The sequence below is a fragment of the Anopheles stephensi genome, chromosome 3, assembly GCF_013141755.1.
Source record: "Anopheles stephensi strain Indian chromosome 3, UCI_ANSTEP_V1.0, whole genome shotgun sequence".
In the NCBI taxonomy this organism is placed as follows: domain Eukaryota; kingdom Metazoa; phylum Arthropoda; class Insecta; order Diptera; family Culicidae; genus Anopheles; species Anopheles stephensi.
In genome coordinates, this window is record NC_050203.1 from 35,054,091 (window position 1) to 35,080,782 (window position 26,692).

Here is a 26,692-nt window from a genome sequence, read left to right on the forward strand (position 1 = left end):
AAATCTGAAATAATAAATTCGTGATGAAAAATTCCAATTTATTGTTGCTCACAAAACCCAAGCTGCTTTTACTATCGATTGAGTCGCAAATGTCACACGAGGCTTCGTTTTTCCTGACATGTCAAGCTGTCAAATAGCGCTTCCATGGACGAACCTGCCGCTTCACCAATGTTTACCAGTACTGCACAGGTAAAGTCGCCGCATTTCTTTCTGTGATAAAAAAGTAAAACAATTCTACATTCTGTGCATCTCGCGAAAAAAAAACACAAATCGAAGCCTGCGTTAAGCGAAAGAATTTCCGTAGCCCAATTACGGTGCTACGCTACGGTTGTGCCAGTGCGCTTCTTTTCGCCTGTGTGAATGGTGTAAATTCTATGAACAAACCCGACTGCTCCAAAAAGACGGCAATGAGTCCGTCCGAGGTGAGTGGTATTGTTGTTTTGCTGCATTTCACGCAAGGAAAGCCAAATAGAAACATGGACATGGGATCGAGGATGGTTCGGTAGAAAAAAAAAGGTCTGGTCAATTCTCGTCAGTACGGAAGCTGTGGAACGCCGTGCTGAGCACACGAACTGCCTTGCACGAGCTACAACGTGTCTGTTGCAAGATAATCAATCATGGCGAGTTCAATGCATTTATCGAAGGTGTATTATTCTGGTGGGACACTATCAATTCCTAATCGGTCGGCCCACGGGTAGTCGTTATCGGGCAGTGTTGTGTGCGGGTTATCTTCCGGGCGGCAGAAGAAACAGCTCTACGGCTAAGCTCAAGGTCACGCTGGATTTTTTCAACCCTCCCCAGTTTGTTGGCCCTCTGCCAGGATCGATAGCCGTGCGTCACACCATCTGTTTGTACGGTGAAGGTAGTCCTCCTCCTCCTCACCTCGAGCATTCCCGCACAAATTCGGTACCGGTACGGTATTTGTTGCCTTTCATTAAGAACGCTTTCATTTTATTTCAGCCATGCACGCCACACCAATGAATATGGGAAAGATTACCCTCCACAATCGAAATGACTACTGCATTGAATTAATCGTGCACACAAAACTGCACCATCTTCAGCTTCTCATCGTCGTTGCTTTCATTTTCTCACGTATCACGTACCGGGACGTTCGATCTAAACCGCTCCCGTTTTCAAATGCAACCCAGGAAGAGAGCCATTCCTTCCCCTAAGCACACCTGGTATCGATAAATAATTACAATTTAGAATTTCCAAACAACGTCACGGAGCTCCAAACATTTATCACTTCTTTCGACACTTCGACACTTGCCGCGGCCGGTTCGGTCGGAAGCTGCTGATAAACAAAGGCCCGTGAATCATATCGCAACCGACCGTGCGAGGCGAGACGCGTACAATTGATTCAAACACTCATCACCGAAACCGAAAGCATCGGATTATGGGATTTTTGGGGAATCGGGTTGAGCGCAGCGCGTTTGATGAAATCGGTTTAGAGTTATTTATGTTTACCGAAGCCGGCGCTCGATGAGGTCAATTTTGGGTAAACATAATACACGTTCGCACCTTCCCTTCTCGCGGGTGCGCTGGTCGGCCACCACACGTTTTGAGGGAAGTTGGGCGGCAAATCAGTGTACCGAAATGGGCTGCGATGCTCGACGCGTGATGTATCTATATAGTGTAAGCAAATAGAACGTTCTTTTCTGTTGCCTTTTTCACTTGGTCGCTTCGCAAGCAAAACAATCCTTGATACCCACTTAAGCGTGGCCAGTTTGGTTGCAACGACGAACTGGTTGAATTGCGATCAGTTTTGCGGACTGAAAAGAGCGTTTTTTGTACGTATTTTATATAAAACGGAATTTCGTGATCCCTTGGCTCATTACTCATCTTCTGGTCGTGACGATATTCCAGTTCTAGCTATGAACAATGGGCTTTCTCTTGTCATGAAACCAAGCTTGGCTTGCCCTTATTTGCAAGAAAGGGAATCCTTGGAACCTTCTGCCTGGAAGCTCGTGTTGATGTAGAGCGATACTGTCACAATTAAGGATCAATTGCTTCAATATTTGCTGTGCCGTTAAATTAAATGTAAATATGTCTGCCTTCTGCTAGTCGCTGTGGGGCCTGTGTTCCCCAGGCCCTTATTTGCTCATTCTGTCCCTCAATCATCCTATTTCTGTAATACGATGGATATGATGAAAAATGTTCTTCTTCGTATATCTCCCCATATCTCGTCTGATCAGGGCGCTTTGCTTGTAACCACAGAGTTTTTGATCCCTTTTCCTCTTGGTGTACTCGTAATACCGTCACTCTTTGCTTTATAAGGACAAATACAACAATGGGCAGTAAAATGAGATCAACTTATTACACCAGTCTTATTTTCAAGTAGAATCAAAAAAGAAATCACAAAGAAATTCAGAATCGATATCTCAAATAATAAGATCGTTTTCCTAAACATCTTCAACTTCTTCTTCTGCGTTGCCTGTACAACCTCGAGTGGTCTTGTGCCATTACTGGCTTCCTTGTCTAACTACATCCATAGCTGGATAGTCAGTTCTAGCTATGCGGAGAAGATCCGGAAATAATGCGATCCCCAGCACTGCTGCAAAAATATACAACAAAGTTTGACCAAATAAAACTACTCATTTTTACGTTTAAACAAAAGGTGGTCGTTACAATGAACGTTTTTTTAACATCTCATTTTAATTTAAAAAAAATGGTCATATTCTATAGTCCGTCTCTGTAAAGTTATGTCGTTTACCCGATCTCGCCCTCCATTGCTCTGTTCTTATGTTCTGTCGTTCTGGTTTTTCTTTCCTGATCAACCTTGGTTCTTTAGTTAAGAACTATGAAATTGTAATAGACACTGTTCTGTTTGCTGTTTACTCGGAAACTGACCTGAAATCAAGTCTCCTTCCCGAATCCCTATAATTTGTATCGAGTGGGGCATAGGTCTCTCGCCATGTCCTCCAGCTTGTCTGATTATGTGCTTAGGTGTCAATCGCTGGGTCTGCACGCCCTCCTTTAATTATTCCATTATTCCGGACCAAAAAATGTAGAAAATGCATGAAATATTAATTATTACACGAAATATGGTAAAGGAACAACACTATAAGCAGATAGTATAAATTGACGCACACGAACGAACTTAGAAGTGAATTAAGGGGAAAGTGACTTGACCAATGGATGAACTATGTAATCGAATAGGATGAACTTGTAACCGGACCAGTGAATAAACAGTATGAAATTGTAAGTCGAGCGCGCAACACTACAACTCTTTAACGTCCGTCTGATATCACAAAAATCACTCCCAACCAGTGATAATATTCTACATTTTTTGGTAGAATACCGCAGGCTTCAGCTTATCCTAACGCTTCTTTGATACGGTGTACGATGACTTCCATTCTTCGAAACTTCTTGTATATTTTAATTGGTGGGAGCTTCTATAATCCTCGATTGGAAAGTAACTGTCGAGGTATCGTGACGTTACTAGCAGGAACAACCAAAAAAACATAGACACGAATTTAGACACTATCCAGACTGACTGACGGCCCGGTGCTGGATGCGACAGCGGTCTTCACACGGTCGGACCGGGGCTCAAATCCCATCTGGGTCGTTCCCCCATAGTGAGGACTGACTATCCAACGATGCGGTATCAATAAGTTTAGTAGGCCAGAAATGGTAATCATGATCTAAGAGGTCGTTAGACCAAGAAGAAGAAGTCTGAAGTATCCAGACCGAGTCAATCCTACTATCCTAGATATTGGAAGGGAAAAGGAAACGAATCAAAGGATGATTTCAATCTATTTGGCGAAGTTGAACAACCTTCTGATACACGAATGGCCGCTAAGAGCTCGAGTCTTACTGCATCGAGTTCCACACATGACCAGAGGATACCAGACTAAAAACCTTGGCATCGGTCCTGCTTAATTCCTTTTTTGTATGTATATTGGATGTAAGTTATTTGTATATTAAAGTAATAGATACTTACTACTTAAACCTAGAAACTATTATGACGTTAGGTTTTGCATCCTGCATCTTAAATCCATTTGTTATGAAGCACTCTTTGGCAGCACTCTTTTAAAACCCGACTCAACACAGGTCTCATCTGTTCTTCTGGCCCAACAATGGCTTACCCTTTTCCATTTTCTTTACAATTTCTCCCCGATGTGTGTCTGGTGTTAATAAATTATTGGTTTTATAAGCCCTCACAGAAAGGGAGGGAAAGACATTATCCAAAGCGTGATCCTCGCTGGAACCAGCTGGTAAGCGCGTCGTGTTTTTGCAATGCAACGCAAAACACACGGCTTATTCATGCTCTTTCCCGTGCATTTCCGTTGCATCGATTATCCTACGCTTGGCTGCTAGAGTCATCGTCAGGGTGGAGATGCATTCGAACGGTGGAGATCGACGGAAAGTGGTACGATTCGTTTGCGCCGATAAAGAAATGTGTAGCCAACTGTTACCGGGAAGTAACACGCGCACGCCGCTAGCCTCGAGACCCCAACAATACTGCCATATGGTTTTTCGTGAAACAAGAAGCTTCTTTGTGTGTTTACGAATAGTTTACTTTAAGTGCATGATTTTCTGTCGATTTTTTTTGTTCCTTCTCTACTTCTTCACGAAATGTGGCGATCGTTGATGATGCATTAGGCGACCGTGCGAGGCGGGGGGAATCCGTCGCTCTCGGTAAATAGTTACGCAGCCATTTACCGGGTGTTTATGTTCGCAGTCAGTTTGACATGATCGATCCACCGCGTCGTTGTTGTTGCTGCATGAATGAAACTAGTGTTCGTGTTGGCACTACAATGGTGGCTTACATTTGTGCTTACAGCTTACACCAAACAAATGGGCCCATAATCCCACTTAATCCTAGAACACATTTTCCTCATTGTTCGTCGCTTTGGTAGCTGGTCGGGAAAAAATGCTTTAACTTTCTACGCAAACCGTTCGGAAGTCTTTCACCGTGCGAAAAAGGGAAATGATTAATTCATACAACACTTTGGTACATTGTAGATAAGCACTCGGAGTGTCATGAAAAAAAGGTGCAATTTATTTCGCATCTTTGTTGGGGGCCAGGGAAGTAAGCCACCCGAAAGACGAACAATAATGGTAACTTTCCCATTTTCCATTTAAAAAACCATTCCCTTTTAATCGTGAACTTGCCGTTGGTTCATCTAATCATTAGCTCGGTGTGAATGAGCGTGCTTAATTGTTTTTAAATTGTAAAATATTTAATGGTGGATTGAAATGATCACTATTAAGCTTGCCCTCCTACCACCCAGGAAGAGAGAACATCTCTTTGTTGGTTGATTTTTATATTACTACAAGGTGCACGGAATCGATCTCAATGTCGGTAAAGGTTCCGTTTTGAATCATTTAACAATCTTGCTTTTATGTGATGCCCATCCATGACCCTTTTTCCGCTGTCACCCATCGATCGATCGTTCCTTCACCCGATGCGAGAAGCAAAATAAAGTAAAACCCTTTCGCGCCCTCAATTGGTTCGGATTTCATGCCAGAAAGGAGCGGGCGGGTTCAACAACCCTCTCATCATTCCCGGTCCGGCCGCGTATCAGTCAAATTGTGTGTTATCTGATTGCTGGACGACGCATATGACGCCCACGCGGACCACCATGTCGATGGTCATGGTCAAAACAGTTCTGCCGAGGGTGGATTTTTGTTGGACGCCTCAAGAGCTGCTTCCACACAACTAAAACTCACTCTCTTGCGCAGCTCTCACACAACGTGCGCACTCGCGCGCTTAGCTCACGCGCTCACGATCCTCGCTACTTTTGTACGCGGACGCGTACGCAAGCGACTCAGTGCGAATGTAGCCGCGGTTTGTGCCAGTAGCGCACACGACCGTAAGAAGTTTGTGTTGGGCCGAGGTGGACAAAAGGGATCGCGCGTGAAAGTGAACGTTTGGAGGAAGATTTTTTTTTCTTGTGGCCATTAGAATCGAATGCCAGCTTCCCACCAGTCTTCCCAATCGCAGCGCCGCCAGTGTTTTGTAGGGTGGTAAGCGTATTAACGGTGTAGCATCAACACCGAATAGAGTGGCGCTCAACAGTTAGAACACTGGGTGGGTCGTTCGGCTGATTAGTGTGTGTGTGTATGTGTGCCCGTTCCTGTTTATAAATATTTTGAGTGTGTACTCTAGTTGAGCGCACACTTTTTCTCAGCTGGAAAATCCGGTTCCTGTGCCCCCCCAAGTCGTTTTCCACAGATCGAGTACCGTAGGAACGTCGGACCAACCGAAAATCCCCGTTCAATGTCGTTCAGTGTGGCTTACTGTTGCAGTGCAGTGTAGTGCGTTTGGCCGAGAGAAAAGCTGCGAAAAACCAGACCCGAAATTAACTCGTGTGAAAACAAGCCGGGAAGGAAAACAAGAAGAAGAAAACGCGGACGCGAAACTCTTGCCCGGCTGGTGGTGATCGTTTTTCCCGTTGCCAGGAGGGTTACTAGATTCGACACTCGAGTGGTGGGTTAGCGGAGTGTGTCATCGCGTTTGAGGAAGTGTATCGTTTACCAAGGAAGGACGACGGGGGTGAGCGAGTAGCCCGCGAGCAGCGAGATCAGCGTCAGTGGCAGAAACCAAGCAGGAGTAACTTGATCTTTTGGCGGTTTGTCGGCAACCGGCGGACCGAGAAACAACGTACGGACAGCGTCGAGCAATTTATTATGAAAAGCGTGATAAATTCGGTACTGGCGGCGAGTCCTCTGCGGGGTTGGGTAAGCGGTGAGCGGTACCAGCTAAGTGGGGAAATAGTATTGCGGTTTTGGTAGATCATAATTTGCCTCCATTTCGGTTTGCGCTATTTGTTTGCTTTACGCAAATTACGGTGACACAACTTTACTGACAAAAAGCACACATCTTCCATTTATCACGGTGCGTCTTCGTCTTCCGAATCCCGAATGGAGACGAGCTCGCCACCGGAAATGCTTTACGATTTCTTCGTGCCATCCGTGTGCAGATTACGGTAGGAAAAGGAAGCAATCTGTCTTCTGGCAAACGATCGAAAACCCCCCCCGCGGGGCCGATCTAGCGCCTATGTACGATCACCCTGCAGTAGCAACCTGCGCCCGTCGTGCACGTGATATATGCAAATTTGGTAACATTCAAATATGAAATGCCCGCGGCTTCCCCGTGGCTAGGGCCCAGCTCAACGCACGTGTCTTGCATTGAAAATTGGAAATCTGCCATTCTGGCAGGTTTTTGAGCTCTATTTCTTTCTGAAGCGGAGGTTCTGCTGTGAACACCCACCGAGCGCTTTGGATGCAAATTAGCGTTCTTTATCTAATACCCAATGCTTGTAGTCATTTGTCTTCAGAATCTCCAAAGATGCGGTAACGCGGTTCGCGCATACCATCTCTCTTGAGCGTTGCTTATGGTAGGGAGGAGGACCAGCCATTACCTACACCTAATGCTGCCTAAGTCACCATCGTTTTTCGCGACGAAACCTGCATCGTCTGATCGTGCATCGCTCTGTGGGTGGCGAAGCGTCTAAAGATACAACGAAAACAAGAAACAGCACAGACCACCATTAGAAGATCGCTGCCCGCTCCAATGTTTTCCTGTCTGCAGTTCGTATGCGTTTCGATCTGCCCTTAAGCAGACGCGACCGTACGACGGGTACGTTTGAATGTCATCGGGCAAGCCATTGCGCGCCCCCTCCGGGAGTGAAAACTAGAAGCAATACATATCCGCCCTGGGGCGTTGGGATCACGGGCAGGACGGACGGTACCGGCGGAACAGTACAAAGCAAGCTCCCGACAAACATGGACATTGCTGGAATTATGCGCTGGGCAAAGAAGGTAACACACACCAGCACCCAGCCTGGAGCCTGTGAGCGGCATCTGGTTGGTGCTGCTGGTGCCGACATCGTGCCGTTTGAAGCGTTTGTTTGTTTTTGTATGAAATTAGAACGCTTATCTAGAGGCCCCGAGGTCTCTAGTTGAGCGGGCACGAACCTAAAGCACTACCAATTCGGTGTGCGTGAGCTGATCTTTCGATCGCAAGTGGAGCGTGTAGGGCAAGAGCATCGAACTAGTGTTCGGATCCGCCGACATGCCAAGAATGATTTTATTTGTTCTCGAAAGTGTACGATTTTTATTGGAGTGACTTTGGGAAGTCGAGCAAATCGCAGAGAACCTCTCAGCAGGTTTTAATGCAATTCTCGGACGGAAACACATTCATTCGTCTGGAAATGCTGGGCAAACTTTGTGTTGAAATTGATTCCCCGCTTTCGTTTGCTGCTGACAGTCAGCGTGCGATGGCCGACGATGACACGGAAACAATGTACGATCTTTCTCGATCGTTCAATTTCCTTGAACTTTCCCACAGACTGTTGCTGGATGCTGGGCGGGCTGGGGAGCTTGAAGAAAAAAAACCAAGAACACACCATAACGCCGCAAAACGTCATCTTTCTTCTGCTGGCTGGCCCTTCATTTATCAAGCAGAAGGGCCACACGAGACGAACTGCATTGTTTGGCTGTGCCTGTTCGTCCTCCACGGTCACAGCATCTCGGGACCGAAGGGTACTGTTTTGTTCGTTTCTGCACCGTTCAGCAATGGCTGGTGCCGCCGTCTGGAAGTATCCAATTTGCTGCCCGTAGATGATCTATTGCGTCCCGTCGAAAGATGGCGATTATTGCAATTTATGATTTATCCGCTGCGATCGTTCCCGTAGGTGCATTACGGGTGCTGAATCGTTTTATTGATCAACTTGGGGCTTAGTTTGGTTTTGGTCTGTAAGCCACTTACATTGTTCTGGCAGATATTTTTAAACCCTCTGTACTACTGGCACTAAATAAAGCGATCGTACAATGTGTTTTTTTAGTTTGGCAGCTTCGAACGGCACAATCCCGACCCATTTTGTCTGTCAACAACACGACGGGGGCTGGTTAAGAAAGCGATGCATACTTTCGAGAACTTGCTCGTGTGTGTCTCATCGCTGCTGGCCGTTTCACCAGCCAACTTTTCCCGCTTCGATTGCTTGCAGTTGCGATTTGCGATCCTACGCGGTGGTTTGTGGGGCAAGGTCTTCGGCAAACCGGGGGTGATGGCGACTAGAAAGACACTTTTGTCAACGAACCCATAACGGCGGTTGGTGTCCTTTGACGATCGGTGATGACATGCACTTAAAGTTGCAGCCGCGAACTACCACCGGTTGGAGACAGTGTCGCGTTGTTTTTATGTCTGGTCGTATGTACTGTTCCGTGTTGTCTCTAGGAAGCGAGAGCTGATGCTGCGCTTCATCGGTCAATGTAGAGAGATCGCACCGAGCACGCATCATCTGGCTCTCGGATTTTGTTTGGTTAGTGTTTCGGTATCATCTTGTTGGCAGACATCTTGAAGCCCTTGATCGTCGGGATGACGAAAAACTACGCATTTGGCAGCGGTGGCAGCAGCTTTTGTGCGGCGATCTACTATAACTGTCGGTGAGAAGTCTTAATCACTCACGCCTCTTAACAAAGGGCACAACACTATGTTGTTGCGATCACTATCCCGCGTGCGTGTACGCAAAGGTATGTTGGCTAAGATTAAGTTACCGAATGGCGGGTACGCGACTCATGCCTCTTGTTTACCAAACAGAGCACGGAATCAAGTGCGCTCGGGGTCTGCCCGTACGTCTGGCTCAGCAACAGTACGTACGATCGCTCGTATCCTCAAGGGAACCGATGAGGGAACAGATCTATTCCCGGCCCGAATGCCCGTGTGTTTTTTTTTTGTTGCATGGGACGAAAGCTGTGCACCAATGTTACACACAACATTCTCAACTCCCAATTCCCAAACACACTCGGGCGCAAGTGTATTATTGCATTGTGAGGGCACGTCTTTCAAGATCACTGGCGTTCGGCGAAAACACCCACCCCCGGTGAGTAACAGCAACGTGCCCAACGGATTTGCGATCAACGTACGGAAAATCGGTTCAACTTTCCCAGTGAAATAGCGTGGCGCGTGCAGTTTTTCCCCCCCTTTGCTGTGGTACGATGCGTTTTCTACAGCACCCCCAACTGTTCTTTCCATGCTTCAACTGCCGTTTACGTAATACAGTGGTAAGGGTGCGTGAACCAAAGCAACAAAAAAATGCTACAAAACTCTTAAAAAATTGATGTAATAATGTTCACGCTCTTTGTCGGGTTCTTTTCCAACGACACACGGCCAGACCGACCCTCGGCGCGACTTAGTAACTAATTAGTTGATTAGTCAGTGTTTTCGCAAACGATTTGCACCGAAAACGCGCACCCAGAAGAAGGGTGCTGCGCTAAGTGTATGGAGTGGAATTGGGGTTTTGCTTGCAGATCGTCGTGCCAGGCCAAGCGGAGGATGTCGTGACTTTTCGTGACCTCCTTCCTAATTTTCAAATCCACACCTCCCTCGCTGGTAGGAGGGGGGCCGGTCACTCACCTTGAGCTGACAGCTGGGTGTTTTCCAAATTTCCGCACATGTTCCGGGGCACATCCGTGCACGCGTCGTTGCCAGCAGTGGCTTGATCGTGGTTGATCGTGAGGCAAGTTTATGTTTCCCTGCCGGGCGGGCGGCGTGCATGCGTCTTTTACTCGCATGCCCCGTGGTTCGGTTGGAGTGGATCTATTTTTGTTTTTCTAGCTTCTCACTCCGTGCGAAACGAAACGGTTTATGATTTGTTAGAATAATTGACAGCGGCGACGGCGAGCGTTTGGAAAGGCGGACAAAAATGGGGGTTAGGGTAGAGACGGTTTAAGTGATTGTCTACAATTAACCCCTCAGCAGGTTCTCTAGTCGTAGGTTGCATTGCACAGGAGGTTTCGAACCATATGAATCACTCAGGGGAATGTTTCCAATGAAATGGTGCAAGCTTGGCTTTGGAACATTGCAATCATATAATGGAATCTTGCAAACAGTTAGGAGAGATGCTAACGAGATACTGCTTCATAAACGCGTTACAATGAGCTGTGGATTATTTGCTTTATGTCATTGGATCTTAAGACTATATCAAATTAGTCGAAAATTCAATCTTAGGCACTGCTTTCTTCAGTCACTGCTTATTGGAAACTTCCTCTAACTGCTTGCTAAATTCCATTTTATAATTGAAAAAGAATTCCTCAGTGGGCTTGTCTTTTCTCCACTCTTCATTTAGTACATTCCCTCATACAGAGGTTCATGTAAATTTTTAATTCCCACACACATAGAGGTTCATGTTCGTTTAATGTGTAAGAACCTTTCCCATGACACTGTTTTACACCTCGTAGTACGCTACAGTTCGCAAAAAATATCGAACCAATCCGCCAAACTCCGTACGACGAGTCGTACCAACGGTGCTTGTAAAGCGGTTCATTTTAATGGCCCAAAGGTTTTTCGAAAGTGTGTATGCGCTGCTGCAAACCGAAGGCCAGACGGACCAACTTTTCGCTGATTTCCAGACGTCAGTGCTGCTGCAACGGAGCGCGGCCGTCCTGTCTGCCGTGCCGATTGCTCTCCTCCTAAACCGACAAAGTTATACATGTCTGGTGTTTTATTTTATTAGTCATCAATCCGCCAGCGTATGGGAAGCGATACAGGCATCCCGTAGTGCGATGGCCCCAAAGCAGTAGGACGCACATATCATCCCGTACGGATCGCGCCTTCGTCATCAACATGATCGTCGCCATCGGCACAAAGATGTATAAAGCCAGAACGCGCACCATCACCACCCTGATGTCGTCAAGACACCATTTCTTTACGCCATCGTTCAGCCAGACTTGTGATAGCGGTTCTGTTACAGCTTCCTTGTCTCTGGCTGCGTTTCTCATCACACGCCCCCTTTCGACTGTGCGCTAGTTGTTGGGATGCGCAAACGAATTTAATACACGCTAATATACGCTATGATGCGCGCTTTCCATGGGGTGTGGAGTTGGTAGGAGAACGCACGCAAGAATCAAACATCGAGCAATATAGATATGGTGAGTCCCATCTTAAGTGAAGTGGTTCATTAGCTCATAATTCTGCACAGTATGCTCATGAGCAGATCGTAGACAGGTTCGGCGCGATGAAATGGGGTCCGATACTGTGCGAGATTGATGTATGCATGGTGTGGTCAAGTGCCCTTTAGACGTTTCGCTCAAGTGCCATTATTTTTGCGTTAAACATCCGCGCTTGAGTTTTTGTTGTTGGTTCGAGTGGCGAATGATTCGCTAATAAGACTGTTGCTTCTCTGCCTTCGCTGGCGATCGAAACAAGCCGTTGAAGGAAGGCAGCTTATCGAGCACTCCGATCACAGCTCGTAATGAATTACGAATGGATTTATGGCACAAAAATGTTCGTTTTTGGTAACATTATTCCAGTATTTCGTAAAAAAAAGAAATGTTTCACGCCGGCCCGGGGCGATGCGAAGTCCCTGGAGCGGCAGAAAACACCAACGCAAAAGTGTCGGATTATGCCGGCTCGGGTTAAATTACATTAATTTTTCAAAGCACCCGCGTTAAGCTGCGAATGCCTACCGGCGACGTGCAGACGACGAGAACTGACGAGATCGACTGCAGCAAATGGCGTGTATGCGCTTTTGAGCCGAAATTGGACGCGTTAGAGGAGTGAGGAGGATCGTTTTAATAGTCTTAAACCACGAGTGCCGAAAACTGGAACGCCATTAAAACGAGCGGCCGGCGACCACACGCTTTTTATGCTCGCTTTTATGTCGGAAGACACATTTATCTAAATTTTTGATTGCACCCTTGAGTTCTTAAAAGACTGTAGACTATGCGTTTTATAGGTTCGTTTTCCTTCCAGACAAATATTATTTTTGAAGCAACATCTCTTCACTTAGGTTTTAAGAGTTTCCAGACATAAAAACTTGTATGTGGCTGCGGTACTAGCTGGTCCATCCATCCCTCCTCAATGTTTACATATTCTGTAGCTCTCCGCCGAGCTGGAACCACGTTTAGCTCGAAGGGAATCGCGACTGATCATCACGCAGTCAAGCGATGAATTTTGCTTGATTGCTTCTATCATCGTCTCGCTTAGTGGTGGGGTGCCATTTAGTGCTCTACAAAACTGGAACGCTACCGATGCCTAGCTTTGATCGGCAGAAATCATAGCCGGGATCGATCGAGCCGACCGCCGATCGTATCGTTAAAATAATGTTGCTGAACATGAGATGATGGTACGTTGTCGTTCCACCGGTTGCCTGCCGGGAACGGCAGTAGGTCGATAAAGTAGAATGGTCTGCAAACATGATTTAGCTTTGGGGCGAATAGTGAAACAAGTACGCTTAACTTTGTAGTGGATCTAGGGGGAGCTATTTTGATGGGAAAACTTAAATCATTACAGGGTTTCGATCGATTTAGAGGAATTCTTGAATATTTAAGGGGAATGTTTCTAATGCACATCTTCTATGGAACTTTGCAATCATATAATGGAATCATGCATACAGTAAGGGAAAATTTGTTGAATGTGGATAGGGCATGATCACTCGATAGAAAATCTAAAGCTATTTCGAAAGTTCCACAGTCTTGTTGCAAATCTGTTCGCCATATTCCACTATATGATTGCAAAGTTCTTCAAAGGGCTTGCAACATTCCATCATTCATTTGAAAGATTCACCTGAGAGATTGAAGCATATTTCGAAGGCAGAGAACTTCTTTTAGAACATTGTTTTGTCCATTTTGATATAGCAATTTTTCCCAATGTTTTTCACCATTCTGATACTGATTGATCTCTCGTCTCACTCCTTCTCCTTGATTGATCGTTCAAAGCCATGATGGAAAATAAATACAATCATATCTTCTCCGAGTGCGTTGCACTACCGAACCGAACCACGTTCCCCGGTGAAGGTTATCGGATCAACTATCGTTCAAGCGTTTGTTTTAACTTTGGCGTGCCCCCGAAACACGTGTTTAGCTTCTAATAAATGGCCGTGTCTCCTTTTGTGTGGCCAGTTTCACCCGGTACGGCGATGGAGCATTAATGGATTGAATATTCAATTTAACTTAATTGCATCGCCTCCTCGCGCCTTTGCCGATGTGTGGCTCGTGTTCTTGCTTCGCTCCTTCACTTAACGACACATCGGCAACAATTAAAGTGTAATATTTTACCAGAATTTAGTCATCCTTGTTGGTATCGATTGAAAAGGGAAAGGAAGAGGAACATCGGCGATACTGTCACGGACCAGCGCGCCCATCCGCTGCGGTTCGTGATTTCATTGATTGAACACTGCTGGTGTGGTGTGCCCCGGTTACGGGAGACGTGCTCAGTTGTCCTTTTGGTTGTGATTCTTCAAGACTGTTTTTCTTCTTCTTCATCACATCAAATCTAATTGCTTCCTGGTTTGTTTTCGCCATCCGCCACCACAACACTGCCCCCGGTCAAGTTGATTATGATATCTTCCAACCGGGCATAACGTGGTTGACACAGTGTGACAGTGGCAGCGGCACAAGTCAATAAATCGCTTTCCCTGACAGGATGGACCGTAAAGAATGTTCCCAGTGGCAAGGTGCCTTTCGGGGGGGAGTGAAATCTTCCTAATTCACTCACAACGCGCCGTATCGGCACGCAAGTGATAGTTTGGGGTGAGTCCTTCAGCAAACCTGTCATCACAGCTGTCTGTGTCATTGCTTATGATGGTTGCCTTTCTGTGGCAAAACCAGATTTAAGACATTCGGCTGTTAATGATCGTCAAAATGCCAATAAGGGGGGGTTGGTTTTTTAAATGGCAACTGTTTTTATTTCACTGGTTAAAATTTGTGGTTCACCCTCTAGTCGAATTGCTCTGCTTAGGGTATGGCCGTTGGCAGTACAAAGCGGCTATAAATAGGCTACTGCCACGATCGACACTTTGCTGTCCTTTCTCTGTCTACCGTTGTGGCTTTTGTGTCGTTCTGTTTTTTTTTTATCATAAAAGTGTATGAAAATCATCTACGACCGGCTGCTCGACAGATTAAGATAATGTACAAGTTGATTGTTTGCCGCTTGTTCCTTTAGCCAGCTGATAGGAAGTGGCTGTTATCGGATGAATATACTACTTCTAGCATGTGGAGGTTGATTCAGGCCAGATTAAGGAATCGATTTCCTTGAATCATTAACAGCTTTGATGATGGGCATCAACAATAAAGCACACTTGTAAGCCTTTATTTTGATTGCTCTACAGTAGCTCATTGTTATAATCCTGATTAGAAGCTTTGTACGATGCTGTAAATATAGCTTAACAGTAGATAATTCAAAACAATAAAAACGGCGTTCTTTTGTTGCACTATGTATGATGTGGACCACACAAAAAAAAAAACATTTCAAATCATACGCAGAAAAGGTCCTTATGTTCGCCTACATTGTGCTCATTGCCACGGGGCATCACGCAAATAAAGCGTTTTAAATGGACAAAAAGTCACGCTGCTGCAAAATGGCTTGCGGTAGGTCAAGATGGTTTGCTGTGTGTTTTCCCACGGGCCAGGCATCTCGACTGTTTCTTTGTGTTATTCTCTTTCTTAAATAGCGCTCGTGCCACGATAAGATGGCGGGTGGCACAGGATGACTTTCCTTTTATGGTGCTGCTGGTGGATAAACACAAACCAACCCATCGCCCGTTTGCTTTCGAATCCGTTTAGGGTAGGTTAGGTTCCGCCCGTTTGGCCAGATGTAATGTTACCGCGTTATCATGTCTCACGACTTGTGTGGTCACGAAGGTGTGTGTGTGTGTGTTCCGCGTAGAAATGTGCAGGAAGAGGATAAATCTCACGTGTGTGGCGTATGTGGTCACTGCACATAAAGCCATTCGAAGGATGATATATGGTTGCTTACTGTCGTGTTTTTTAAGTATCGTAGGTAATACTTCCTCGTTCATCCCTTGTGAGGTACAGCTGGTACAAAGCATCAGCATCCCAGCAAATACTTGCATGTGACACCGTAGGAGCTAATTTTATGGATTCTATGGGAAGTTCGTGCTTTGGGAGCGAGATAAAATTCAACGTCAAGGTTTTTCAGTTCTAACAACGTGTACTGGTCAGGGTTTTATTATAGGTAACGCCAATTTCATGAAATATGCTTACTTTATCTTCTATTTCGAACAGTGCATTTAGTTGTTTCCGCCAACTGATGTTATTCGTAAACTTAGTATTAATTTTTATTTATTATCAAGTAAAACGTCTCGAAGCCGTACTTAGACATACTATTTATATGAATTTTATCTTAAAACTAAGTAATGCATTCTTTTATTATTAGGTGCTACATCCGCTTTGCGGTCTTGGCCTACTGCAACAGTCCTCGATACCGCTCATGGTTTAACACCCTCCCGACCATTCAGACCGCCATCTTCTTCTTTCTTGGCACTTCAACCTCTGAACCTCTAAAGGTGTCGGCCTGCCATTTTTGGCTTTGTTTGAAATTTTACGCGTAGCAAAGTAGTCCCCGCTCCTACCATGTGAAGACCTGCGCCGTCGGCCACCGGACCGCCCCATCACTTCATCTCAGTTTGGGTTTACCAGGTCCCGCTGTCCGTGTGGACGGCCTAATAGAACTTTACGGTTTGGTTCATCCGGAGCCATTCTCATGACATGTCCAGTCCACCGGTGACTGACGAGTCTAATTCTAGCTCGTATAGCTCATCGTTAGTTAGATAGAGAGAGTCTCCTCCTTGGTCCTTCCACACATACGGGGCAAAAAATCTTGTTTGAGCATCTTTTTCTGGAATGCGGCAAGAGTAGGATCTTCACAAGTGTGATCACCTATCTATGGTAAGCTTGACCGGTATTTCAAAAGCGATCATTGCGTCGTATAGTATTACCCTGGCTATGCTGTCATATGCGTCTTCATAATGAAAGAAGAGATGGTAGGAGTGAAGCTGCTGATCCGTAATCTTCTCCAAGATTTTCCGTATCGTGAAGATCTTTTCAGTGGTTGATTGTCTGTCTCGGACTCCAATCTTATAGTTTACAACTATGCCTTCGACGAACTAGATAAGTCGATCTTGCAATATCAGGCAGATGATCTGGTAGACGCTATATAACACCGTAATACCCCTGTAGCCTCTAAAAAACTCTTTTGGTTGAAACCAGATGTATTAGTGCTAGACACGTTCATATGCCGTTCATTATTCTGGATTTTTATGTGAAGGCAACTACACTATCACTATAATTACGTCTCGCCAACCTAAAAAGGCCTCAAGAGGTTCGGTGTTATTTTCATGACATGATCTTGCCTCCGGAGTCTCGCTGTATGTACTGTCTGGCCAACAGTCAGGTCACTGTTTTGTTTCTAGAGTTCGACTTAATAGCAACTCTTGATTTGTCCTTCTTCTCCAAAACTCGTTGTCTGAGCTACTTTCTTTCCTACAAAGAATTCTCTCGGTTTTAGACATTATCCAAGTCTAAGGAATGCATGCGATTCGGATTCCAAATATCCGATTCGACTGTTCTTTTAATAAATCCCGTCTATCATGACCTTGTAAAATTGTGATTGAAATCTTCACTCCAACTTCAATCTTAAATGTACATCATTTGTAACACGAGACCATGCAATCTGTCATATGCGTGCGCTACTGTGCGTTCTCCTCCTCCTTTGGCGTTACACCCAGGCCGGCCGGTGATTATATTTATTGCAAGCAGCTGTTAATCCACGGTTCCACGTTTCCAATGGCACTTCCATGTTACTTGTCTGTCACGGTCATTTTGTATAGATTTTCCTCCTTTTTTTTGCTGTTCTTGTTGTGTTTAAGCATCAAAAACAACAGCAATAATAAGCAACGGGCAGATAAAGCATCGGGCTTTATTACTCGCACGCATTTCGCGCTTGCTACCAGCCATTTTTCTCTTTTGAAGGACGGCGTCACGGAATCACGCGTGTGATTTCCTGACGCTAGATTCGCTGAGCACGGGAAATCAAACATGAAGCTCATGGCGCATAAACATTTCATTTTAATTTAGCTTCAATTTTGTCACGCCCATGTTTTTGGATACTTTATTGGATGTGCTTGTGGGATGTGTAGTTGGGAGCGTTTTTTTTTTCAGAGTTCCTCAACATCGATTTGTCAAAATGACTACGCACGCAGTTCAAACGAAATCAGACTCTGGATATGTTTTTTTTTTATGTATGGGAGAAACTAGAGCTCTAGTCTTATATTTTTTTCTCATTTAATGTCAAACTAAACGTGATCTCGAACCCCCAGTAGCACTGTTGCTTTGCAGAAGTTCTGAGGGAAGAGAATTCAATGGGGAGCGGGCATGAAGAAGCGATCATAAATCGCTTTTAATACCGTAGCGCCCCTCGGGCAAAGCGCGATCTAAATATACATATGTTTATCAGCTGCTTAAGGAATCGTTTCCCACTGAGTCGTTCTTTTGAACTCGACTCGCAAAGTGGACACTCGTCTATTATCGGGTAAATCGAAAGGCCCCCTTCATTAAATGTGTGTTGTTACCATTGCCGCGGGTCGAAAGGGCCACCAGCAGCATATGATGTTGATAAAACATATGCTACAACCATCCATCCATCGTCACGACTGCGATGATCTAAGAAGCTTGATGCTATGAGGTCATCGAAACATAAATGACCATGTGTGTTTAAATTTTTCGGACCCAATCAATTAGCTTCCGGACGCGATGTTCGGCCGCTTTTGTGTAATTTGTAATAAATTGAAGCAAAATGTTCCGACTGTATTCGGCGGCGGAATGCGATCATTTAATCGATTCTAGTTTTGAAAAATAGCCGTCTATTGGAGAGAGAGTTTAGGGACGCTCGAGTAAATTCAAATCGGCGTTACACTGCACTGCACTGCCCGCTGTGTTTGGAAATCACTTCTTCGCCCAAGGACGAGATAGGTAATGGTCTCGCGCTAGTAGATCGCGCGCGCTGATGGGACGATGAGATTGTTTTCGCAAACAATGTTTGGTGGCCTCGTTTCTCACCTAGTTCTGGCAGAAACGTACCATCTGGTAAAGGTTATCTGGTCACACCAATCGATGATCGACCGGTTCCGCAAGTGCATCCGAATGTTGTTATTGCATCGGGTAGGGGCCGCCGTCTTCGCTCTTTGCGCTGAGCGATTACAGGATGATTCTCAGGGCTAGTTCGTAGTTTACGTTTGTGCGAGCCAGTTTGTCTATTTGTGTAACTGGTTGAGAAATGGCTCCGTGGAAGCTCTTGCACTCACCTTCGCCGACTGTTAATGCAAATTCATGCAAATTTGTGTCCCACTCGAGAGGCGGCCAATGCTTGCCACCATCATGAATTTGAAAATTATCTTCACCTGTGAGATGGTAGCATGCTGTCTTTGGTTTGAACTTCTAATAAGAGTCTTTCTTAAGATCAGATACATATCGTCGTTGCAGCATATCAGATCTGCCATCTGGATGTATCTGTTTGAGTAAGGTAGTTCGGTATCATTATAATGACATCTCCAGGATTGTTAAGTTTCTTATGCCCCTTAGGATGGAAATTTTCTATGGTCGACCTCATCAAGTTTTAAGTTAAATATGTGTCAAGTTTACCTGTTAATGAATTCAAATTCATTTAGTCATTTTAATCAATTTATTAATGTCTTTTTTATAGAATTTTCTTTCTAGATCCTAATCTACAGTCCTCGATTTAAACGTTTCGAATGCCCACTTTGCATCCAATTAAAGTAGTGATAGAAAACGTTCCGCCAGCAATTAAAAATGCATCATTCGGATGTGTGTTCGGCACAGAGGCAAATATTATTCAACTTCCTCAATTTGCTGTTGGCACATAGGGCGCGCACACACGCCGTCTCTCAACTGCATTAGAATACGATCACCGGCGTGTCATAACGATTATCTAACGAACGAACGTCAGAACGTCGTCGTGACGGTACCAGAGTTTTCCTTTTCTAGAAGCACATTTAAAAAACCCGTTCCGTAGAGTGCAAAGTGCAAGTGCTCTGGAGTAAATTATCGTTTCGGTTCACCGTCGTTAATTAAATAATAAAATCGATCGATCGTTGTTTTTTCTGCTTGTCGTCACATCTTAATTACCTTGTTTGAGGCCAAGTTTAGAGCCATTTATTTTTGTGTGATCTTTTATGGACAAATTTATGATGTCCTTCAACTTGAGCTTACCATATGAGCTGATTAATCTCAAGGGAAGCCATCACCGATGCAAACGTTACTTCTAGAATCGATTTCGTGAGTGAGTGTGTGTTGACATAACCTCATTTTATTGGACCACCACCACCTGAAGGGGTCGATCAGTCTCGCGATCGCGTCGGTGGGTTTTTGTTGCACGCTTAAACGCGCGGGTGCCCTTATGACGGCTTCAATCGCGTTCAATCGCGGGCCAGTAAGTAGTAGTTCGTTAGCCGGTTTATAGGGTGGCGGGACCGTATCTTAATGAAAGGTACGCGCTCCGGATTTACGCGTGATTTGTGATGTTGAGTAAACAAATTTACGCCGCCGATAATACCTTTAGAAGTAGGGTTGAGAGCGTGTGTGAGTGTGTGTTCGACGTTTAGCGGTCCCGCGAGATGCAGTTGCATGCATTGACCTCCCCGCTTTAGCAAGAGTAATGTGCCTTTTAACCTTTCAATGTTGCAAAAATGTAATTATGTTGTGCATGGGATAATATTTTTTTGTGAAATCAATAGGCTTAATTTTTGACTCAAATTAGTTAGTCTTCATTTCTCGAGGTACAGAACGTTTCTAAAAAAAAATTCGGCAAACTAAAACTGTATAATTTCATTTCATTCATTGTTATTTGAATTTCGTAGTTTTACAGGGCTTCAATCCATGAAATGAAACTTGTGAATCGTTCTACGGATTGTTTGAAACGAGTAGTCCTTTATGGAACTTTGCAAACATACAGTGGAATCATGCATCATGTAAGGAGAAGTTTGCAATAAGACTTAAGGAAGCGCTAATTAAGACTATCTTTCTTCTTCTTTCTTGGCTTAACGACTTTTGCCAGGTCATGCCTACCATTTCTGGTTTACTAAACTTGTTTATAGTGGAATAGTCAGTCCTCCCTATTGGGGAACAGCCCAGATGAGATTTGAACCCCCATTCTGTCGTATGAAAACCGGTGCCGTTGTCGCCTCACCACCAGGTCGCCCCTTATATCTTCAATTATGTGGATCGAAAGACTGTATTTAAATCTATAATTTAGTAAAAACTACTTAACAAACATGATCAATAAAATGAACTATTTTCTATCGACAACCCTTTCCAACTGTCCTTCAAGGGTTAAAAAGTGCACCGGGCGGCTTGCATTTGCTCATTAGCATGCATTGTGTTTGCACCGTACTGGATGTGTTCTCTCGAGCGGGTGCCGCAGCACAAAGGGCTGCCAATGCAAATACGTTCGAAGTTTCTTTTACGCCTTTCCAACCGCGAATGGCCGTTGAACGGTCGCGACTTATCTGTGGACTAACGACCAACTTCAACAAAAACTCGCTCCCCTGCTGCATTCGAGAGATTTCTTCTGTCTGGCAGCTTACTCTACCGACTGAGAATGATTCATTTGGTTCTGACGCCGATGCTGACGTGCCTCCAGCTGCAGTTCTGCGTTCTTCTTCGACACTACTCTACTCGTGCAAAAATCGTTTAGCCCTTGCAGTAATGGCCAGGTTAACTACCCTTCCTAGCCGAGCAGTCATCTGTTGTTGGATAACCTATCGTTGCTTGAAGTTCATTGAAATTTTAACCGACCGTGTATAGCCCTGGGGGTCTGCAAGCTGCCAAGGCATGCGAATATTTCGTGTACACGCGCGCACACACGCGCCATATTGCCGCTGCATCATGCAGAGTGCAAGCGTGCGCTTCAATGCGCTTACCGATGCACTTTTCGCTTTCGATTTCGCTAGCATTTTTTGCTGCTTCTTGTCGATTAGTTGCTGCGCCATTGCGGGGCTGGAATTGTATTTCGGCGCAATTTTTTGTGGCCACCGTACAATCCCGAAGCATGTGCCGTGTGGTCCGCGGTCGGTCTTTAATAAATGGAAACCGATTGGTGCAAGCGTTTGCGAAATGCGGGTGTGTGAATCACCCGCTCAAGGCGCTGTATAGTCTTTGTAGCTGTCAGTTTGGGTGCTGGGAAAGGTTTATGAGAAATTAAAGGCAATTCAATTAAGAAATTATCCATCGGGAAGGTATGATAAGTCTATTACGACTTCTTTAACTTTATTTAAAACTCCCATTGAGTATCTAATAAAATTGGAGCACAGCACAGTGAATCATTCTCGATGGCTACAGCTTTGTCCGCTTCCAGCCGCATTATCTTTCATCATCCCCATCTGCGATGATGATTATGGAAAGCAATCTGCGTCCGTCTGGCAATTCCCGAACGACCAATTGGCTGCAGCCGGGAAATGATCTTGATAATCTTCTTTGTCTCCAGAGCGGACAAAGTGTTTCCTTCGCTCTGCTTGTGAGGGACAAGCGTAATCTTTAGAGGCTGCGAAAACATTGACACACTCATCATCGTGCTGCTATTGCTCACAGGGATTTCCACGGGAATTGCACGCTGTTTACCAAGCAAAGTTGTTGATCCGTACCACGAGAAATAATTTATGCTAAGCGCTCGCTAACAAATAACAAAGATTGTAAACTATAGCAATCCGATTAGCAATCCGACAGGTTCGCCCACCCAGCCCATCGTTTAGTACCGAATTTCTCAACGCTCTTCGATAAGTGAGGAGTTTAAAAATGTCGCATAACGAAATTTCACGTACCCTTGCAGATAATAGTGTGCTTCACAACCGTCCAGATAAATACGGGCCAAAAAAGATCAATGCTTCAACGGATAAGGTCTAGAGTTCTTCCACCCACGGCAACGATATCCAGATATTTATCCCTTTCGATCGTTACCAGTGATAGTCGTTTGTTTAGTTCGTACCAATTAGCGAAGAAGCCATCGTAAATCGTAAATCACTGTACTCTGAGGAGTAAACGGAAGTAGTAACAAATCGTAATCGTACGACTGCAAATATACATACGACTTCAACATGTTTAATCGACTACGCATGCGGAAGGAGAAACCTTCGAAATCGGAAACGATTTCGACGACCAACACCACCGTCATACAGGATGCTGCAAAGGACAACAAAAAGTTAATCCTGGACAATAGCCGCTGGGAGGCAAGTTTAAGTTCCCCATCCGCTCGTTTTCAATCGACAATATATTTGGCTTTCCTTGCAATGAAGTTGATGTCTTTTGCATACTGTGCCTCGTAGAAGGAAATTTAAAATAACCTGTTTGTTCTTGATCATTCTTACAGAGACGTCTCCAGAAGGAACTGATGTCTTTAATTAAGGAACCTCCGCCAGGTGTGTCAGTAGACGAGGAAAGTGTCAGTCAAAACCTAACGCAGTAAGTGTGAATTAAAAAATTAAAATTTTAATGCGCTCAAATGGTTTCGATCCTTATAATGGAATTGTTGACTCACCAAGGAGAATATTTCAAATAAATAATGAAATATTATTAAGACCATGATTTGTAACAAGACGTCATTGGATAGTTTATTCACACGATCACGCCCTAGCATTCAGATTCGAACGAGTTTACAGGGGTTTTCAGTTGATAAGGCAATAGCATTTATTTTTATGGCAGGCTCGTGAGATGAAATGGCAAACAAAGCTAGTTGATATGGAAACGGCTTCAGATGCAGGGAAAATCAAATACGTTTTATTGAGATGTCCTCAGATGATATGCTCATAGTAGCCATTGATATTTCACGCTCGAGGAGGTGAAATCTTTTTGACGGATAAATTTCGCATAACCTCCCCTTTTTAGCGAAATCTTTTTGGAATCTCGCATCATGCAGCCTGGCTTTTGCCCGAGCGCTTAAAGGACGTTTACAATATCAACGGCTTCTATGACAATATTATCTAAGGACATTACAATAAAAGGTTTTTCATTTCCCTATCATTTGAACCCGTTTTCATATCAACTAGCTTTGATTGCCATACCATCTAAGAAGCCTGCCATAAAAATGGATGCTATTGCCTTATCAACTGAAAAACCCTGTATTAATACATTCATAATATCAAAACTCCAAAATCGGATGGCAATTTTTGCATTAATTGTGTGTATGATCCCTTTATATGATTTCAAAAGTTCCACAAACGACTGATATTCCGTTGAGTGAGATTGAAATCTTCCATTATCTGGAACAGGGGTTTGTTATGTGCCAGAAACAAAAATTTATTGACTTGTATTTGTTCCTTTGTTTAAGGTGGATCATAAACATAGACGGTGTGGAAGGAACACTATACGAAGGTGAACATTTTCAGTTGTTATTTAAATTCAACAACAAATACCCATTCGATTCGCCCGAGGTAAGAATCTGCTTCTCATAAGGTATAGGCTGTACAAATCATAGTAAAATTATGTTTTTATCTGTTTAAAGGTAACTTTTATAGGCTCAAATATTCCCATACATCCGCACGTCTACTCGAACGGTCACATATGTCTTTCGATCCTAACGGATGACTGGTACGTACCGTGTGTACTCTGCTTGGCGCGGGACGCATCAATCGTTAGCTAATGCTCGTTTTAATTCACCTCTACCAATCGCAGGTCGCCAGCGTTGTCAGTACAATCAGTGTGTCTTAGTATATCGTCGATGTTGAGCAGCTGTCGAGAGAAAAGGCGACCGCCGGACAACGGCATTTACGTGAAGACGTGTAACAAAAATCCCAAAAAAACTAAATGGTGGTACCATGGTAGGTTATGGCTGTTAAATGTCCCACAGCAGAGAGCTGGTAACGATTTATCACTGCCCTTCTTCACAGATGATTCCGTGTAAGAAGTCGCCGGCCCTAGGTGTGACATAAGTGACGTACGACTGGAGGGACGAAGAGAAGAAAGAACCCGATGTTAGTCGATTCCATCGAGCATGAGTTTGATCGTTGTTTCGCGCATACACCCCACATGAAACAGTTAACAACACGTCCGCGATAAATCTACCAGTCGAATTAACTGTAGCTTACAAATTTGAATTAAGAGCACTTGTAAGTAAACCGTTTTTCATTTCATTTATTCCTCACACGTCACGTCGTGTTAGTTTGCTCCTATTTTACTCCTCTTGAAACAGTTCTCATATTATGGGAATCGTAGAGTAGTAGTGGCCCACCTTCGGAAGTGCTTACCGCCGTAGCTTATTTCGCAAAAAATAAGCGTTCGAAAATCAGTGCTGTCGACACAAGCAGCTCTGTAGCGCTGTGAAACGCTTCGTTTATCGTTTTCGTTCCCTAACCTTACGGCGGAAGAGCACCAGAGCAGAGGTTCGGAAAATAATAAAGCATTAAAGCAAAGCACGCGTTCTGCTCGGCGTTTGATGCTTTCGTTTGCTCCCACCTATATAAGCTAAAGTAGTAGAATGTTGTGGAAAAAACGATTAAAACGGTCTCCGCAGTGACCGAGAAACAGTGATATGGGACGATGGAGGATGCAAAACACTTACCTTAAAGCACGACAGCACGACGACTGTGTGTAGGCTTCGGCGGAGGGAAGAAATCAATCAGAAGGGGTAGTGTCCACTTGACGCCGTAGTATTGGTAGCATACAATTCCTCTATAAATGCTTGATTAATATTTGAATTTATTTATTATCTTCCTATTACCATTTTTTTTTTGTTTGCTGGCTCATCTGGTTCGATGGATATGCCGCGCGTCTCTTGCGTAAGTAAGAGAACAAAGAAACCAGTCAATAAATTAGGCTTAAACGATAGTTTTAGTTCTTTAGCTTAGTGGTACGATATGAGATCCGTTTTGAAACATTAGTTCTATGTGAGAGTGGCTCTGATGGTGGCTTGCAACTGGCAGCAGTTTCCAGTAAATTGTCCGTCCCAGTGTGACTGGGCGAATGGACCCCCCCCCACTCGTATGTCACGCCTCATGAAAGCCTTTTGAATGCAGCAGATGCGAAAAGTAGACAAAAAAGCAACAGATTGAACAAGGTAAACCGTGTTTCGTACATTGTGTTCATGTTTGGTTTCGTCGCTGGCAGGGGTTTCGCAGCCATGAAGCAATGCAAACTATATAGTAAACAAAAATGCATAAGAGAAAAAAGAAGGAAAAAAAAACAGTTTGCAGGAGTACTATATAAGAACGTTTAGATAAAGCAAACAAACAAATACAAATACACCAAATATCAAAATTATTCTGCAACATTCCTTGCAACTAGCCTCTCACGCAGTAGAGACAGCTGGCACGAAAAAAAAGCAAAACGCAAAACGCATACTTGAGCATACACAAGCAAACAAACAAGAAAAATGGAAGAAAAAAACAAACAAAAATGGCTAAATGGTAGAGTCGTCGTCGTTGTGTTAAATTTTACTTACCAGTCGTATAAGGCAAAGAGATTAGACAGGTAGAATATATACATATAGTATGGAATAAATGATTGAAATTTAACATGTGCCAGCGGGGGTGTGTGTTTGTGTATGGGCCGTGTGTGAAAGCAAAAGGCTTAATATATAGATGACGACTTTCTGTTTGAGGATATAACCCGCAATCTACTATGATATGATTACTTACTTACTAAATCCGGCGCTTCGCGATTTTGGCCTGCTGCAACAATCCTCGATACCTCTCACGGTCCTTCGTCTGCCAATCCGTTATCCCAGCCGGCCGGTGGACGCATCAACGCCATAACTCCATCTCAATTTGGGCCTACCACGCCTCCTCTGTCCGTGTGGACGGCCTAAAAGGACTTTACGGGCTGGGTCGTCCGGTGTCATTCTCATAACGTGACCAGCCCACCGGAGCCTGGCGAGTCTAATGCGCTGCACGATGGTAAGATCATCGTTCAGCTCGTAGAGCTCATCATTGTAGCGACC

General features: G+C 44.5%; 1 protein-coding gene across 4 annotated transcripts; it reads left to right on the forward strand.

Annotated features, from left to right (window-relative positions):
• The first annotated feature begins 148 nt into the window (after positions 1-148).
• Positions 149-26,269, forward strand: LOC118509767 (ubiquitin-conjugating enzyme E2 W). 4 transcript variants are annotated; one of them, XM_036050904.1, is made up of 7 exons: positions 149-422; positions 22,592-22,988; positions 23,129-23,220; positions 24,086-24,188; positions 24,260-24,345; positions 24,430-24,575; positions 24,645-26,269. In XM_036050904.1, exons 2-7 carry the CDS (start codon positions 22,857-22,859, stop codon positions 24,656-24,658), a joined length of 573 nt encoding a protein of 190 aa, XP_035906797.1. In that variant the 5' UTR covers positions 149-422; positions 22,592-22,856; the 3' UTR covers positions 24,659-26,269. The 4 variants fall into 4 exon arrangements, with proteins under 4 accessions (XP_035906797.1, XP_035906798.1, XP_035906795.1 ...); XM_036050902.1 differs by lacking the exon at positions 149-422 and adding an exon at positions 5,778-6,610; XM_036050903.1 differs by lacking the exon at positions 149-422 and adding an exon at positions 5,778-5,973.
• Positions 26,270-26,692: the final 423 nt, after the last annotated feature.

Excerpts from the sequence above, each read along its gene's own strand:
- LOC118509767 (XM_036050904.1), top strand. The coding sequence starts at position 22,857 with ATGTTTAATCGACTACGCATGCGGAAGGAGAAACCTTCGAAATCGGAA. Across the intron at positions 23,221-24,085 it reads GTCAGTCAAAACCTAACGCA|GTGGATCATAAACATAGACG; the intron begins GTAAGTGTGAAT and ends CCTTTGTTTAAG. Across the intron at positions 24,189-24,259 it reads ACCCATTCGATTCGCCCGAG|GTAACTTTTATAGGCTCAAA; the intron begins GTAAGAATCTGC and ends ATCTGTTTAAAG.